Source organism: Fonsecaea erecta (assembly GCF_001651985.1).
Source record: "Fonsecaea erecta strain CBS 125763 chromosome Unknown Scaff15, whole genome shotgun sequence".
In the NCBI taxonomy this organism is placed as follows: Eukaryota; Fungi; Ascomycota; class Eurotiomycetes; order Chaetothyriales; family Herpotrichiellaceae; genus Fonsecaea; species Fonsecaea erecta.
The window spans coordinates 222,273-240,040 of record NW_017387258.1 but is presented as its reverse complement, the minus strand read 5'-3'; the positions used below and the strand labels follow the sequence as shown (position 1 = coordinate 240,040).

Here is a 17,768-nt window from a genome sequence, read left to right as displayed (position 1 = left end):
AAGAACAAAAGCTTCCGGACCCAGATAGGTGCAATGTGGGCCGCACGTCTTCCAGGGCTCCCTTGAGTGCACAATGGAGCAACAAGCAAGAGAAAGTCATCTCTTTCTGCGTCCCCATCCGATCGCCCACACGCCGCTGCCCTGCCCATTTTCAGGTATAATAGTATACTCGTATCCCTATTCAAAGACATTTTATGCATGAGGCGCTTGAGATTCCTCTACTCGTGTAATTTCTCCACCGGATCGAGCTTAGAGGAGACGAGGGCGACGGGGAGAGAGAGGTCTTGTTCTCTTTCATCCCTTGACTCTTGCCGAGATTGTTGTCGATTACGGTGTAAGATTCGAAGGCTCGTTCCGGTGCCTTGTAGATTTGGAGACAAGATGGATAATCGGATGAACGATTATAGTTCGTGTTGCTCGAGGGAAGAAAGCGAAGTGGTGAACTAATCATGCGCAGTCTGCGGAACGCAGAGCTGATGGAATTACAAATGAACGGCTCGGCAATGAGTGATAATGAATTGATGGATGATGGATGAAAGGGATGAAGTGATGTTGATGGATGATCATGTACCGTATCGTTCAGTGAAAACTGGTCCAAAATGATCGCATGCGGACTCACTGATAATTCAGAAGCTCGATCAAGATGAAAACATGAATCCAGCTTGGTCTTAAGCCACTGGGTCTTATACGATCGCATGCCGGTGCTTCAGGGCAGTCAGATTGATGTTGTTGGCTTGAGCGCGTTTCAGGCACAGCGCAGTGGTTCTTGGTTTGATGCGATCGTATGCAACTTCCACAGGGCTCTACTGACCGTGACGATGCCAATTGAAAGGGACAGTCTCAGGAAGGATCACGGCTCAACCTGGAACCGGAGGAATCAGTGTCATGGTGCAATTTGTAATATGAATTGTGAGACGAGAGAGTCCAACTAGTGTGGCTGCGGCAGCAAGAAAGATAAGGTAGCCAGCCTCGTGCAGGGGTAGCCCGCCCCGCTGGGCGGGATACATATATTTAGGAACTCCGGAATTTCTTTCAACATTTCTCAATTCGAAAGCAAGTGCAACAGTTCGAGACCCCGAAGCTACCCTTCGAAGTTGAGATTTGGGACAAGAGTTCATGTTTTATCAGGTTGGTGGGAGGGGCCCCCCCTCCTTCTATCGATGATGTGGCTTACTGTTGCCAAAGGAGATTACTAGAAGAGTTCAGGTTGTCCAACCCATCATGGGGACGGACACAACAAATGAACACCTAGTAAATAAATCTCCGGTAGCAGGGGGTCTCGCCACATCATCGAGAGGAGGGGAGAGGTGACATCGGACCGCGGTGGGATTAGAACTTTTTTGCTCCCGGCTCACATAGAGGTTTCCCGTAAGCCCTTGGCTTACCAAAGCTACTTGCGAGCGGCCAGGTCAGGCTCGAAACGCATACCGCTGTAGAGGAGCAGATCGAATTTCTTGAACTCGTCCAAAACGTCTTCCGTGGTGGTTGCAGGCGAATTTGGTCGGGCGATTACGAGCTGGCTGGGTTGTTCTTGGAATGCCTTGAATGTCACCAACCAAGAGATCGATTGGGATAACCTGCAGGTTGGGCAAGCCCCGAATATTCCTACCCAGGCTACACGCTTATCGAAGCCGACGACCACATCTAGCTCCGTATCTACTTCTGACGTGGAGGTCAGACTCATGGCGCTTCTGACGAACGATCACGACATTGGGACGATACAGGGCACGTCGTGTTGAACAGAGAGGTGGTCGAAGGCTCGCAGGGAGGAGGGGGTGGTGCTCGAGAGAAGGTTGATTTGAGGAGCATACGCTGAGCGTGACCCTAGTCACTTAACTCCCTTTGTCGACGACATGCAATCCGGTAGCGAGCGCATGATGAAAACTTCTGGAATACGATAGAGCACCCTCGCTTTGTAACACATTGACCTGCCCAACAGTGCCTGCCTCCTGGTCTCCATCTCGAGAGGAAAGTGTCTTTGCCGTCTCAGCCACTCCTGTCTTCGAACGCAATGTAAAAAACCCCACCACCACAGCCTCATCCAGCAATTGGCAGCAATCTCCAACTTGTCCTCTCTTCGGCTTGATTGGCTCGGTCGCAGCGAAAAGAGATGCAGAAAAGGGAGTTGTGTGCAGTATGGCACTCCTGAGAGACATTCACATCAACAACCTGGGTACCCTGGGTGAGGACACAGTCACGGAAAGCAGGAGAGTCGCTTGCAATGTTGCCCAATGCCCAAACTGCTTGCTCGCCAACATCTGATCCAGGTCTGCTCAGGATGTCATAGCGGCGCTGAGGCCACTGGGCCTCATTTTTTTGTCTTTTCATCCTTTTCCTTTCGCTTACTATTTGCCTGCGATAAGGGTGCGGATAGTTGACTATCCTCTTGGTTCCTCTTAGGACAGTCTCGTTGGAAATGCCCCTTCTCGTGGCAAAGGTGACATTCATCGTCTGGGCCTGCAAGGCGCTTTTCTCTCTTATAGGAGGATCTTGGTCGGCGGTCTTTCTTTGTCTCCGTATCGGCTTGTGGTTGACTGGTGGTGATAGTGGTATCCGTAGGCGTATCGAGGCGCTTGCGATTCGCCTGTGACCGTCGACCTCCCCTTTGGCCCTCGTACGTCCGCGCGAGTTCCTCGTGTCGTTCTGCGTAGCGTAGGACAAGTTCCTGACTAGTAATCTTTGGTAGCTCCCGGAGCACAGCGAGTTGAGTCTCTGGTCGGAGGGCCAGGAGGAATTCCCATGCATGTCTTTCTTCCTCTTTGAGAGTGGCCACGTCTTCTCGTAGGCGCGCCAGGTCCTCCAGGACTTCTCTTGCGCTTTGGTTATCGCTTTGATGGTAGCGCCATAGCTTCCTGAGTGCGGATGCTATGCGGTTCGTAGGGTCTTGTACGATATCTCGTAGGAATTCTGAGAACCCTATCCAAGTGGTAGGTCGGAGCGACTCTGGTTCTCTTAGCCATCGAGATGCCGCAATATCGCCTAGTGAAGTGGCTGCCTGGGCAATGCGCTCTTTGTCTGAGAGGCTTGGGTAAATACCGAATCGCAGTTGCCATGCGTCGAGGTAGGCACGGAGCTCGCCGAGACTTTGTCCCTTGAACTCCTTAGGAGGGTTCGGCTTGAGATACTTAGCCGCGCGGTCCGTAGGGTCTTCCGCGTTGCGCTTGCGGCTTGGTGGCGTGGTGTCTTCTATCTGCACCGGATTGTTTGGTGTCTCACCAGCCAGTTCTCTTTCCATATTCTCAATCTCTTCAAGTCGTCTTTTCTCAAGTACTCTGCGCTTTAGTTCTGCGTGACGCGCCGCGAGCCTTATCGCGTTGAGGTCTTGAGTTAGTTCTGGGGTTCCGCTTGATTGAGTGGTCTCACTACTCTCGCGGTCAGGTGGCGAGTAGTGCGCTTGACGCGTGCTTGCCGCAGGAGGTTCGGTATGTTCCTCATCGCTAATAGTAGCGTGGGACGCGTCTCGTGAGCTAGGCACGGTTGGTCCGCCTCCACTGCGGTGGCGTGTTGTTGGTGCCATTAGTGCTTCAACCGAGAGACTGTATCCGTCGTCAGGATCCTCGAAACAGTGCGAGAAGAATTGTCAGAGAGCCTTGAGGTGGGATCGTTAGACGAAGAGTCAGAGGGTTGAACACGTATCTATAAAGCTGTCCTTGAGACATCGACTTCTCGCACTGTTGAGGGTCTCTCCAGCAGTGCGAGAATAGAGGTCCTATTTATCTCTTTCTGTGTATACCTGTTGGGGGTAGACTTGGCATTGGGGTCCGTCTTGGCATTGGGGTCCGCCTTGGCATTAGGGGCCGTTCACCCCATGGGGTGTTGTCGGCCGGGAAGCGTATTGTAACAGTCATTGTAACAGCCCTGCTTCCCGGGTGACAGTTAATATCGTCGTTACCCCGCGATTATAGTCCTTTTTAAAGGTCGAGTTACTCTACGAGGAAGGTATAGCCTTAAAAATTAAACTGCAGGTCGCCTACGGGCCTTCGGGTCGAGCTAGAGGGTTAACTAGCCTAACTAACTATATTATTAGGCTAGATAAGAGCCAGCCTAACCCCACCCGGAACCTTACTTAACTCGACCCAGGACGGGCCGACTCGACCCACGTCAAAGCCTACGTATTATATACAGAGAGTAGTTAGTTCTTCGGACTGTAGGTATATTTAAATATAATAGAAGACTTATTAAATATCTAGCTTTATAAAAATCTTCACTTCATCTAATTTTAATTATATCTTATCGATATGCGATGGTAGATATTATTCCTTTTGAGTTATTATATTTAATTTTCAATAGTTTATATAGGGATAGAGACTTCCGTTAGGTTTCTTAATAAGTAGAACTAGTTATATAAAAAGAGATTAACTCGCTTCGGGAAATCCTTTTATTAGATTTTCAGTTAGATTTTTCTTAGTAGCCTAAAGTTCTATAAGACTCTAGTATTATAGCGAACTATATTCGATATTAGAGTTCTCTTCTAGTTAGATCTTATAATTATAGCTCTAGCTCGATAGTAGAATTGGGGGCCGACTTGGTATTGGGGGCCGTTGGCCCCATGGGGGCCAAGCGCCTGATGGGGGCCATTCGCCCCATGGGGTGTTGTCGGCCGGGAAGCGTATTGTAACAGTCATTGTAACAGCCCTGTTTCCCGGGTGACACAAGCTCGTCAAGCGTCTGCACCTTGGGGGGGGCTGGAGGAATAGATAGATCCAAGTTGCGTTATCTCCTGATGTATCGAGCAGACGTTTCCCCTTGCCACACTTCTCTTGGCCTGAACCAGGAGTCGATGAGGGTTATTCAGCGTGCTATCCTAGTGCCGCACTCGGCTCCCGGTCCGAAAGCCGGAGTAGGCCGAGAAATTACAGCTCTGGCAACAGGATGTAAGACTGGCAGGTCTCGAGGACCGTGGCCATCACGCAGCTTGCCGGACGAAGGTGGTTTGATGAGAGTGGAACGCGGACGGGAAACGAGACCACCGGGTCGTACGGACTCGCCGGGAGACCGTTCGGGAGTCGGCGAAACGAGAGGCCTACGATGGAGAGGGCCCGAGCACAGTGAGGACGCAGAACACGTAGAGAGACGTCGACGGCTTCAACAACCTCCAAGCCGGTCTCAGCGGTGGAGGGCCTTTCGTCGACGATGCGGGCTCGTGCTAACCATCGTCTCCCTCCTCAACCTTCAATCTGTATTTCCCGATCGCCCTATAGCGGGGATGGTCTTTATATCTTATAAATTGAGCGATGGCGAGAGAGAGGGGTGGGGTGGGGTAAGAAGACTCTCTTGTGCAGCAGATTTCGAGAAAACCGCGAGCGGTGCGAGAATCACAAAAAGGTCAATGGCGAAGACGGCTGCTTCTGGGGAGTTCTGTGGGAATGGCAAGCTCCGTAATTTGCGGAGCTCGATGCTTTGCCCTGCTAGTTTGCAACTGGTTGGCTGCCTGAGGTCTCAACTTCTTTCTCACATTCAGACCTGCAGCCTCTGAACGGGCCAAAATCAAACAGACCTCCCTCTGCTGACTTGCCTCTTCCCTGTCACGATTCACTGCACTACCCGTTTGCAGCTGATCCGCACACACTCTCATCAACATAGTGAAAACGAACTGTGAGGCGTGCATACCTTGGGGCATCCCCAAGGCGCCAGCGAAGGGAGTGGGGTCTTCCAAAAGGTCCCACGAGCCTGGGGGCGGCCTCGAGGATAGCTCGCGGGGAGCCGGGAACGTCGCCATCGCTGCCCTCAAATGTATGCGTATTGTAGCCCAATAGCTAACTTTTGCTGGCAACTACAGAGACCTGTGCTCAAGCTTGACTCTGACTGCGAGTCTGACAAGAGTCTGTGCTGCCACAGTTCCACCTTTTCTATCCAACGCTAGCGGGGGCTTCAAGGGCCAGGGATCGATCGGAGTGAAGAAGAGGTTCGCTGACTGACTGGGAGCAATTTGAGAGGCTTGCGAAACAGTTAATTTCACGTTTCCACAATTCTGTACACAGGGGGTTTTTGGAGTGATGGTTGCCACAGACGAATTGGATGATGATCAACGAACGGATCGAGACTGTTCGATGAAGATTTGATGTTGTCGTGGTGGTGAAGCTATTGGTGATGGGCGAGTTGGGAGCACCGGCTGCGGCGATGAGGTGCAAGACGAGGCGGAAATAACCGAAGCCACGTCACGTCTGCTTTCAACAGCCAGTCAATTACCGCCGGTAAGACGTGGCCGATCAGCCGCGTGGCCGTTGTATATAAAGGCCGATAATACGAGCTCAGCTGACGCTTCGCTAGATGGAGTGCATAGGGGTGTTGTGGTCGGGAGCGTGCCAAGCGTGCCAAGCGTGCCAAGGGGCTAGTGTCCCGTGACTTTTGCAAACAATATATAATTTCCCTCCCGTCTCAAGACTTCGCCCTTCTCTTCTCTTTGATTCACATTTCTCCACTGACACTTCTATTCCCATCACTACTCTCCGCAACTACTTGCCCCTAACATAAAGACTCGTTGGAGATATACGACCAGGTTTGTTTGTTCCCACACTCCAGCCTCCGCTCCTTGAAACAGTCGCTAACTCGGAGACGCGCTTCTGGCAGGTAATTGCCATCGTTCGCCCTCCCTCTCTTGATTCAACACCATCCACAGCTAAAAGCATGACGGAAAATGGCCAAGGATCGCCAAACGGCGCCGCCGATGCCCCCCCTGCCGCTATCCCCGGCAAGCGCTTTTTGAACCTCAGGGTCACCGACGGCGACAATCAAATTTACTTCAAGATCAGGGGGAACACGAAACTCAACAAACTGATGCAAGCCTTCTGTGAGAGACAGGGTAAAGACTCCAAGTCGGCAAGATTCTTGTTCGATGGACAGAAGCTGAATCCCGGGGATACACCGGATCAGGTGAGAGTGATGGGTCGACGAAAGAGCGCAGCACTCAAATCAGATCCTTGCTGACCAATGCGTGCAGCTTGATATGGAAGACGGAGATATGATCGAAGTCCAAGAAGAGCAGATTGGCGGTGGGCACAGGAGTGGTGTTACAACGCCTCAATATTGACACTCATGACCACGAATTACGGTTACAACTCTCAGTCTGCATATCATCGGGGTCGTGGTGAACGGAAGATTGTTAGGATCTGTTATCAAGGGTGCGGACGCCCGGCTTGGAACCGAGGTCGCAACTTTTGGATGTGTCGACAGCATTACTGGTGAGAGCACGGCAGCGACCAGATACGAAATAGGCGGGTGGACCTCTCTCGCCTTCCTTCTGTCGTCACATCTGTTCCGCGAACCTGGGAATGTCTTTCGCCCTCGTATTCGACAGCGTTTTTGTACAACTTCATTCTTGCTTGATATTCGGTAGAATCTGAATTTGTTTGGAAATGAATTCTCTCCAAGGTGAAATCTATCTATTCGATTATCATTGACCTCGTCGCCGCCTGTTCTATATAGCAAACTTTAGTATTCATTTCAGCTGAGGTAGAAAGCCATGTTGCTTCAATTCCACTAGCCTAGCCGTCTATCCGCGGACTCGCTTGCCACTGCTACTAGCGCTACTGCTAATGCGAACGGTAGAAGACGCTGCCGATGGTGTTATATCTTGCGCTGATTGCGAATCCTGCCTTTGAGTATTCCCAGTCCCAGAGTTCCTTGAGCTCGGTCGTGCACGTCGAAAGATCTGCATTCTGGTCACCCCCAAGGAGCGATACTCGTCCGGCTCTCGGGGGAGGTCGTCGATGAGATCTGGAAGCTCGACGTTCGCCGCCGGTCTCAGCGTTTCCGCCGAACGGCCTTTGATGGGGGCTTATTTCATCCTCATGCGCTACTCATCGTAAGGTCGAAGCACCTGGAATGGAAAGACGTCTCATTTTCAGATCTCGCCTTCGATTTCCCCCCTCTCTTGAGCCGAGTCCCTGCATTGTTCGTGCCTACGGGACCACCGAGCTGTCCGAATTGAAGCCATGATTTCGCTTGTAGACACATTTCCAACGTCTGGATTTAGGGCCGCCATCATGATAAGGAGATCTTGGTCGGCGCGACGAATCAGGTATCGCAGTTTGAGGAATATACTTGATGGCTCTGTCCTGCCTGGCGGTCGTACTCCAAGCATGTTCATGGCTGCGCAGGGACGCGAGTAGACTAGAACACAGATGACGTCACTTTTCCCCAATCTAGTTTTTCCGCCTCAGCATTATTGCACCTCATGGCGGCTACTACAGCAACCAAACCACCTGTCATCCACAATAACTTCATCACCACGACATGAAATCTGTGTTAAACAGTCTCAATCTGCTCGGTTAGTATCTGCAGTTCGTCTGTGGCAACTCTCTCCCAAAAAGCTGCCTGTGAGCTCAGTTGAGGAACTGCAAAAATAACTGATTCACAGGCCTCTCGAACCGCAGCTGGTCAGCTCAAGCTCTTCTTCTCTCCTCGAAGCTCTCTACACGAAGCAATTCCCAGCCCTTGAAGTCTCTGCTGGTGTTGATTACAAAGGTGAAACTGTGGCATTATAAACCCTGGTTAGACTCGCAGTCAAAGCCGAGCTTGAGGACTGGTCTCTGTAATTGCCAGGAAAACATACCTATGTGGCTATAATACCTATACACCTTGTTGGCGGCGATGGCGATATCTATGGCGCCCAGCAGGCAATCCCCAGGACTGCCCGCAATACCATGTACACGGTCATCTCCAGGATCAGCTCCAGGGCCACCTCCAGGACGACCCTCAAGGCCATTGAACCCTTGGGAGACCCCTACTTGCTTCACTGGTGCCTTCAGGAGTCCCCGACGCGCTCACACCTCGCAGCCTGTTTCAGCGATTTGAATGCGCCTGCGAAACTTGCTGGTGTTACCACCGCCGGCAAACCCGATGATGCAGCTGAAGTTCCCAGAGTATGCAAATTTCGTACCGATCTGACAATGTCTCATATTCAGCTACCCGTCTCGAACGTCATTGTCGGGAGCTATTACCACCATCTCAGGGGCGTGCAGCCGAGTGAGCCATCGCCACGACGGAGCCAAGACTAAAAAATTCGCCACCATATAGGAGACAAATCCGTCCGTCAGTGACAACGTGGAGCTGCACTCCCCGTTACGCCAGAAATGTTCGTTGGCACCGACATCCTCCAGATCACCACGCAAGGAGGAGCAGCGGTGCCCTGAAGCTCTCTCATCGTTTCAACTTCAGCCAGGTGCAGGACACTAGTACTTCCCACAATTCACAGGACCAGATCGCAACCATGAGCTACGCATTGCGCTCACTGGAGCAGAACCTCGATGACGTCAGGGAGGAAGCATCAGCATCCGGCGCACCATCCGGCATGACGACCAACAGGTAGCGGAGGCACTCGAAATGAACAACAGAGCCAAGAGTAACGTCATCGCCAAAGCAACACCATCGCATGACCGTAGAGTGAGTATGCCAGACTTTCCCGCGCAGTATATGCACTAACTGACTGACAAGGTCGCCCACCAGATCATCCCCCAGAAGGGACGGGAGGGGACTTTGACTTGATGAAGCCACGACTCGGCTTCGTCTACACCAGATATATCTGCGCCTTACTCGTCCTCCTCCATATTTCTCTGCTGTTCGTCTAACGGGACTTGAATCGACACATCCGTCGTCTCCTGTACACGCTCAACATTGAAATGCTGGAGATTTTGAAGGCCACGAAGAGGAAGAAGAAGAACAAACACTCCAGCAACAACTGTGGTAGAAGGAAACAGAGACCAACGCATTGGGAGATGATACATACAAACAGAACCATGAAATACAACCTCTTCAGGTTTTGAGGCCACGTCATTGACTGCGGCGGCATCCCAGTCACCTCGTGAGTAGCTACCACCTTAACCCTAACACTTCAAGATGAGAGCCAGGCTCTGGGTTCTGTGCATGTTCTGGCGACGAGAACGTTACGGTACAACAACCACTACACCCTGCATCAGATCGACGACGGGCACACCACGCTGCTCATGCGCAGGCGATACACCGCCGCGAACGATCCGGGCATCTTCACGGCCGGTAAGACGCTCCCGCGCATCATCACGCTCGTTGGCGACCACACGATCACACAGCCGCTGCTGCGATCGAGCAACAAGGCCTACGGACCGATCAGCGTGATCCACATCGATTCGCACCTGGACACAATTCCCAAGACGAGGACCATCATATGACCGACGCGGCTCATCATCAGCAGTCGGGGACCGCATCCAAGCCATCTCGGGCGAAACCAGAACAGAAGACAGATCAGCTTGTCTCGGGCATTTCACCCAGGACCATCGGCAAAGCTCTCGATATATCCATCCACTCGCCTTTCGTCTATCAAGAGAGGAGCCACAGTACACCCGGCTTGTACCGGGTTGGACTCGCGAGCTACAGCACCGCTACCGGCCTTCCCACGTCCTCTGAACTCGAAGCGCATTCCTCCGCCGCCCACAACACCTCCGTCCCCCGCCGCCTAGACCTCTCACCTATACTCGCATGTTCCACCTCCACTACCAGCATCCTGGACCCCCTGTCCAGCAACCGCTCAGCGACTGGCATCGAGCGCCGCCACTTCCCCTACCTCTGTACCCCTCCAAGCGAAGCCATCCCCATTGACAGCTTTCCACATTGTCAACTGATCACATTGACGCGAGCTCCATCAGTATGCCTATCCGTGAAGGCTTCTGGCTCACGTGCTCTACGCGATCATGACCATTATGGTCAAGAACGGGACCTTGACCAAGGACGCTGTCCAGGGCCGGGGCAAGTCCGACGTGGCACAAGCAGGCGTTCCATTACTGAGACGTGTCGGTCGTGCTGGCCTGACTAGAATACGAGTAATACCACGTATTCAAGAAGTGGAGCCACAAGACAACGCGGAATGAAGTACGAAGGGAGGAAATGATTTGCAACGACATTTAGTCCTAGCATACACAATACCAAGACACTGTTGACGCAATGATACTCATTGGCTTTCACCGCTGCGCAGCAAGTGATTTCCGAATCAGTACACGTGCTGGCAGATGCAGATCACATAGAGATACTCCGGACCAGCTCCAAAGCACAGGCGGAAGCACAGGCGGATCAGGATGGCCAACCATCGTAACCAGTCGACGACGTATATTCAACACCCCCGCTTCGCCTGGCCTATCTGCCTCACGCTGGGAACGCTCACCAGTATCAGTGGCGGCAGCTGGGATTTATGGCCCGCCATTCCAGTCTGCCTCTCACCGATCCGTTAAATACCAGTTGGGCAGATGCTCGACGACGCCTCGGACACGTCCATGGCAAACTTTGGTCGGCGGACTCAAAGCATCACACATAGCGAGCGCAGCGGCCACTACAAAAAGCACTAGATGGACCAGGAGGTCCAGACGGACGAGAGGAGCTGGGTCAGCTGGAAGACTTGATATCCACGGTGGAACACCTTCATCTTCGACTTCGAGGAAGGGAAGTTGTCGGAGAAGCACAGTGGTCGAGGGCGCGCCGGGAACAGCAAGCGAAAACCCTCAACCGCTTCGAGCAAAGTCTCAACGTGATGGACACGGAGTTCCAGTTGGGGGAAGGGAGTATTATTGGATGGAGAAAAAATCTGTGGAAAGATGGTGGATTGGCCGAGACGCGTGTCCAGTTATGTTGTGTCGCCGTTTCTTTCACTCGCAGCCGGTGTGGATAGTCGAGCAGAGGCAGTGTTGACCAGGGCATTGAGCACAATGAGAAGTCCTTCCCCTGGTCCGGGTGAGCCAGTGTGATCTGAGTGTGCTGGAAGGGGCCTGAGCTCCATTCCCGTCGTGCTGCATGGCCGGCGGGCATGACTTGATCGTGCAAGTTTGGGGAAACCGTCGCTCACAGTCAGCCGCCGATACCGTATTATCGACACACGCAACCTCAATTCTTATAGTCAGAGTTGTTTATCCTATCGGCTATGAATGCCATGGTCATTACGTTTTTGGTCATCTTCTGATCTCCCAGAACACAGGGTATTGGGAAGGTGATTCAAGTTAGGTTCCGTTACGCCGTGGCTGGCAGCTCTCCTCCTCGTTCACGATTCCTGCATTGACTTAAGGCCGCATGAGGACTACACTCATAGGGGGCTCTGACATAGGTCGGGTCGGGGGAGATAGGCAGGCAAGACCCCAAAAACCCGCCAGATCAATCCGTGAGCTGAAGCGTCTCTGCGGCAGTAGGAACAAGCACAACATACCACAGCTCATGCAAACGGTCAAAAAAACATCGATCAAAATGGCAAAAACTTATCACAAAGCAGGTCAACCTAACCTGGTTTGTGATAAGCGAAACTCGCCCTTGCGGGTTGGTTTTTCTCGGCCGGTTATACTACGAACTCGCTACTTTATAAGGTTGAGGTCGGTCGGATTCGAACCCCAGGTCCTGCTGCCGACTGACCCCGGTGGTAGTCTTGACCTGACAGGACCGGGAGTCGATATGATTCGCCCTCGTCGTCTTGAGGGGGTCTTGGTGTGGGGGAATTTCGGAGAAAGAAAAATATATGCCCATTATTTAATCATTGTGCTGACTAGGTAGGTCAGCCGAGCCTTCCCCGTACCAAAGGAAAATCCACCAGCACAGGGCCCTTGGCTGCCCAAACCAAGGAAAACTAGAAACCAGCGGCTGGTACATTTAGGGACTACAGCTGAGGGCGCCCTCTTCGCGTGAGCGAGGTCAAGGACAACAGACTACGTGCGAATCTGGAGAGGGTCGAGAACAAAGATCGCACCGCGGCCTTGAGCACCAAAGATGCTTCGGCCATGGCAAGCTTTCGAGCACTGGCGAGTCTTCATAATGCCACCAGGCCTCAACGTCAATACAAGCCGGGCCCGCACGATGCCTAATCAGCCCTATATGCTGGAGGCCGTGGTCCCCGGACTGCACGTTGCAACGCGGAAGGCTATCGAGGAACGCAAACACTACGGTGGCTTTCACCACGTCTTCCGGCCGGACGCCGCGAACGGGCAGGCTTTGGGGGTGGTGCACACCGTCCTCCTCTCGTTGATCCACGACGAGAACGGAAGTGCCATGGTCATTCGCTGACGGACAGAGTGGCGACAGGTCAAAGTTGGAGTCTTCTTACAAAGTTTCAACTACGACTCTCGAGAAATAGTGAACTTGACAGGTTCGTCGACCGGCGTGAGAAGACGTTTATATGTGGTAACGCCTTCTGTACATCTCAGCACCTTCTGCAATTGATCACAGTGAGTGGGTGGTTGGAGACGCAACTGATTGTTTAGTGGCTGAAGATTCGACTGTTATGGTGATGATGGCTACGGCGCGCAGTTCGTGATCACCGTCAGAAGAGGAAAGCGAGCCGGACGCCTAACCAGGATCGTCAGGCTCTCACGCGTTATTTGAGGGTGAATTCATCCTGTGAAGCCTGTGGCATATATTTCATATCAGAGGGTGACGACAGTAAGGCAGTGCGTGGGTGGGGCGTGTCTTTTGTAGGCGGTGAGGGTGGTATCCGGTCGAGTCTTTGGCATCTTCATATACAACAACGGTGGAGCAGGAATCACCTCAAGTGCATAATGCACCAGAAACCTTTGTTAATCGCTGCAAACAAACACCACCAGGGCTTTGTTAATTGCACACGGATGCATAGCAGTCTCCGCCTTGATCACAGGGCGGCTATGATGTCTTCGCTCACTCCTTCGCACCTGCCTTCCAGCGCGCTATGGTATCGTCCCTCGCGGCCTTCTCCCGTTCGATCTCCCTCTCCGTAAATTCCAAATTCGCGTACAGATCGTCGACGGAGACGGTGAAGACCTGATTAACCGCGCCTGTTTCCACTTCTCGAGTAAGGCCAAAGTCGTCGAGCGATAGGGAGACTCCGGCCTCGGGATCGGGGTTCTTAGTACCCTCCTTATTTCGAATTTCCTAGTGGATATAATTAGTTATTGATATTACGGACGGGGAGGATAGATATTGACTTACCACGATGTCGCCGCAAGCTACCTCCTTAAACCTCCCGTCTTCATCAAAATTTGCTCTCCAAACTATTATATATGCTCCCTTACCAGTTGGATAGTCGAAGTCGATAGTAATCACAGTCCGAATATTACCCTTAGTCTGCTCGATATACTCTCGTGCAAGTCTGTGTAGATCTTTTGTTTTCTGCGAGTCCGCGACTTCACAAACTAGGACTGGCCATGCGGGTTTCTTTCTGTTTGTGATTGAGATATCAGGGTGACGCTCGATAAGACCCTTACCATCTTTTGATAGATATTCGCATTTTCCGGAGCCGGAATCTCTAAGCGATGCGGCATACTCAATCATAGCGGGTCCATAGATAAAAGAATCCAGACGATGATTAAAATATCGAACGACGCTTTCGTGTCTTACACTAGGGATTCTAAGAGATAACGTCTCGGTAGTGTAGGAATAGTCAACTCTGTCGTCGACAGTTAGTGAAGTCTCGAAGGGGGCTATTTGACTCTCAGTCGCGGAAACCTACTTGACGTACGATCCCGCAAACCTGTCGCACCGCTCTAATTCCTCCGTAAGTTGCCGGTATTGCTCTACGGGGAGGAAGAAATCGATAATTTGATCTTCGCAATCTGTTTGATTATGGAGGAAGCTCGCAACCTGTTGCAGTTCGAATGGATATTTAGAGGATGAGAGGTCGGGAGAGGAGTCCGCAGGCTGTTGCAGTTTGTCTAGCTTGTCCTCTACTGTGAGAAGAGATTTGTGTGTCGGTAGCTGACTCGTGCAGGCAGAGGCAGAGACAGGGGCAGACGTAGATGCGGACGCGGACGCGGACGCAGAGGCAGAGGCGGTGTCGCCATCGGTTAGGGAAAGCGAGCCGGGGGCCCGGCCAGGAGGGCGAGGCTTCGACGCGTTATCTGAGCGTGAATCCATCCTGTGAAGTGATTTATATATATGTCGCCATTTGAGATGGTGAAGATAGCAAGGCAGTGCGTGGGCGGGCGCGTCTTTTATATGCAGTGAATGCTGTCTCCGGTCGAGTATTTGCATTTTCATGTACAACAACGGTGGAGCAGGAACACCTTAGTGCATGATGGACCAGAATTCTTTGTTGATCGCCAGCGGCAAACAAACACCACCAGGGCTTTGTTGATCGGACACGGATGTGCAGCCGTCACTGCCTTGGCGACAGGGCGTCTTTGTTCGGGCTGCAAATCCACCAAAACTGCTTTGTCGACTACATACGGATGCACGGCAGTCCCAGTCTTGATGACAGGGGGTGTTTGTTGATGGTACTGCGATATCCGCAAACAGACTTCACCTGCGCCTTGTTGACTGCGCACAGATGCACAGTAGTTCCCGCCTTGGTCACAGGGTGGTTTTGCTGATAATTGCAAGTGAACACCACCAGGGTCTCTGTTGACTGCACACGGATGCACAGCAGCCTCCGCCTTGGGTTGTCTGGGTGCACCAAGGATTCCCAGTGGGATCCCTGATCGACAAGCAAAAGAAAGCCGACTTGGAACGACCGCGTGCGGACTCATTCGCGATTGAAAAAGTCGATCAAGACGAAAAGATGAAATCTGAACTGGTATTGAATCACTGAGCTTGATGTGATCGGACTCCGGTGCCTCAAGAATGGTCAGGATTGTTGTTGTTATTAGCTCAGATTCGTTTCAGGTAGAGCAGGGTGGCTGTTAGTTCAATGCGATCGTATGCAAGTTCCAGTTGAACGGCTTCAGAAACTATTACGGCGCAAGCTAGAACAGGAGGAATGGCTGTTGAGGGTGCCCAGACTTATGTATGGTAGCTTCACCACCGACGGCGCAGGCGCAGGCGCAGGCCTTGACAGACCGTAAGATCGTCCTTCTACTCCTCCAAATCCGCCGCCTTCTCTCGACGTTCCGCTGGAATTCTACAGCGCTCTGTACGCTCCTCGCTGGCTTTCGATCTGTTCTCGTCTATTTCGTCCTTCCGCCCAGCCAAATCCGCCGTATACTGTCGGCTTCCTTCCACACTCTTGACATATCTTAAAATCCGTATGTAGGCTTCTTGAATAATCAGATATTTGAACCGACGAGCGTAAAGCTTGTTAATATCCGTCGGCGTAATTGTCACAGTGTTAATACCAGTTGTGATTGTGGCCGGTATTTCGAAGAATGGGAGTTCTGTTCTGCTGTCGTCGGGATCGATAGTCGCGGAGAAAACCCGTTTCGGCTTTCCATTATTCGGACCTCGTTCCCAGACTTCCCACAAAAGCGTACTTTTCCCCATCCATTGGACACCCTTATACCAAAGTGGCCCTTGATTTGAATCCAGTTGAAAATCCGCTTTCCGGATATTCTTCAGTTCGTCGATATTCAAACCCTCTGGGCTTCTATACTCGGGGTCCGTGACAATATTGACCAAGACGAACCTAGAGACTGTGGATGTGCCTCTCAAGTATAGATCCCGAACGTTAAGTAAACTGTCGTATGACTGTGAAATACCGATCTCGACAACAGTGTGTAGTTCGAATGAGGTATCGTCCTCGTTCCATACAATAGCTAAGTCTGGCTGCTTTATAGACCATTTCCATTCGCCTTCGAAGGCTTCGTCGCCGCTACCTGTAAGGTAAAATTTATCCTCGGTCGACGGATCTAATTTCGCTAGGGCTATAGTAGTAAGCCATTGGATAATGAAAGCGTATCTCGCGCCTTGTATAGTGAAGAGTGTGAGGGTTGACGTGTGGGAGTTATATGAGAATTTGACTCCAGCCCTGCGAGTAATGTTAGTATCTGGTTTGGGAGAGACCACACAAGGAGAGCATACTCTTTTCTGTCAGACTCAAAGTTAGGATTCTTGAGTAGTTCGTGAAAGTCCGACGTAGGTAGGATATACTCGCGGGGCTTGTCTGCGAATTCAAGGAACTTGCCGGTCAAGTACGCTCTTAGATCTGCCCGAACTCTGTCTGCTTGGTTCAGGAGTACAGTATGCTGTAGAGGCGTATCATTAACTTGGGGCGGTGTGATTGTTGAGACAGAATCGAGGGTCTCGTCCGTGGAGGTGGGCAGATTGGGACGGGAGTCAGGGATATTTTGTGGTGATGGCTGCGACACGCAGGCAGTGTTACCATCAAAAAACAAAAGCGAGCTGGGTGACTGGCCAGGAGCACCAGGCTCCAGTGTGATGTCTGAGCGCGGATCCATCCTGTGAAGCGAGTTGCACAATCCTTTCACCGCGTTGATGGGAGATGATAGAAGAAAAGGAAAGATTTGTTTGGTGTTTGACTTTTACCCGCGAGGAATGTTGTATACGGTCGAGTATCTACCGCGTGTACCAAAACGGTGGAGCAGGAATGACCTCAATGCCACCAGAAGCCTTTGTTGATGCTATCGGCAGATTCACCATGGCTGCTTTGTCGACTGCCTACGGATGCACAGCAGACTCTTGCTTCGTGACAGGGTGGCTTCGTGGATTGCTGTGGAAAAACTGGATGGCCTTGCACGCTTGCCTTGCCGCAACTCAGACGCACTCTGCGATTTCTTCAATCATGCCCAGCGACAGGTACACAAGGCCAGTACGGACAGCAATAGCCGCTCGTCTCGAGGCTATTCCTTCATCGCTATTGCTATCTGTCTTGTTGGGTCAGCGTCCGGACGGGTCGCAAGGTCCAACAAACACGAGCCGTGTCTACTCTTTCTCGATATGGCAGCCCGTAAGCCAGGAGCTGCCGGATACCTACCAGAAAGGTCCGTTGGACGACCAACTAATATCCATCACACGGAACGCTATGACTTCCACAAGTGCCTTGTCAGAGAGCCTTGGGGTGGGATCGTTAGACGAAGAGTCAGAGGGTTGAACACGTATCTGTATTGTATAAAGCTGTCCTTGAG

The 17,768-nt window shown here is 51.9% G+C and overlaps 7 protein-coding genes across 7 annotated transcripts; 3 read left to right on the top strand and 4 right to left on the bottom strand.

Annotated features, from left to right (window-relative positions):
• Positions 1-1,390: 1,390 nt before the first annotated feature.
• On the bottom strand, positions 1,391-1,684 carry AYL99_11648 (hypothetical protein; the record flags this gene model as incomplete). The annotated part of the gene is made up of 2 exons (XM_018843153.1): positions 1,391-1,540; positions 1,610-1,684. 2 exons carry the CDS (start codon positions 1,682-1,684, stop codon positions 1,391-1,393), a joined length of 225 nt encoding a protein of 74 aa, XP_018687480.1.
• Positions 1,685-2,308: 624 nt separating this feature from the next.
• On the bottom strand, positions 2,309-3,517 carry AYL99_11647 (hypothetical protein; the record flags this gene model as incomplete). Its single annotated transcript, XM_018843152.1, has 1 exon — positions 2,309-3,517. One exon carries the CDS (start codon positions 3,515-3,517, stop codon positions 2,309-2,311), a length of 1,209 nt encoding a protein of 402 aa, XP_018687479.1.
• Positions 3,518-6,627: 3,110 nt separating this feature from the next.
• AYL99_11646 (hypothetical protein) lies at positions 6,628-7,808 on the top strand (the record flags this gene model as incomplete). The annotated part of the gene is made up of 3 exons (XM_018843151.1): positions 6,628-6,873; positions 6,941-6,992; positions 7,612-7,808. The coding sequence occupies 3 exons, from the start codon at positions 6,628-6,630 to the stop codon at positions 7,806-7,808; spliced, it is 495 nt and encodes a 164-aa protein (XP_018687478.1).
• Positions 7,809-8,645: 837 nt separating this feature from the next.
• On the top strand, positions 8,646-10,145 carry AYL99_11645 (hypothetical protein; the record flags this gene model as incomplete). Its single annotated transcript, XM_018843150.1, has 2 exons — positions 8,646-8,967; positions 9,838-10,145. The coding sequence occupies 2 exons, from the start codon at positions 8,646-8,648 to the stop codon at positions 10,143-10,145; spliced, it is 630 nt and encodes a 209-aa protein (XP_018687477.1).
• A 2,611-nt stretch (positions 10,146-12,756) lies between these two features.
• AYL99_11644 (hypothetical protein) lies at positions 12,757-13,161 on the top strand (the record flags this gene model as incomplete). Its single annotated transcript, XM_018843149.1, has 2 exons — positions 12,757-12,993; positions 13,024-13,161. 2 exons carry the CDS (start codon positions 12,757-12,759, stop codon positions 13,159-13,161), a joined length of 375 nt encoding a protein of 124 aa, XP_018687476.1.
• A 450-nt stretch (positions 13,162-13,611) lies between these two features.
• Positions 13,612-14,826, bottom strand: AYL99_11643 (hypothetical protein; the record flags this gene model as incomplete). Its single annotated transcript, XM_018843148.1, has 3 exons — positions 13,612-13,845; positions 13,903-14,359; positions 14,423-14,826. 3 exons carry the CDS (start codon positions 14,824-14,826, stop codon positions 13,612-13,614), a joined length of 1,095 nt encoding a protein of 364 aa, XP_018687475.1.
• Positions 14,827-15,762: 936 nt separating this feature from the next.
• On the bottom strand, positions 15,763-17,081 carry AYL99_11642 (hypothetical protein; the record flags this gene model as incomplete). Its single annotated transcript, XM_018843147.1, has 2 exons — positions 15,763-16,651; positions 16,705-17,081. The coding sequence occupies 2 exons, from the start codon at positions 17,079-17,081 to the stop codon at positions 15,763-15,765; spliced, it is 1,266 nt and encodes a 421-aa protein (XP_018687474.1).
• Between the last annotated feature and the right edge of the window lie 687 nt (positions 17,082-17,768).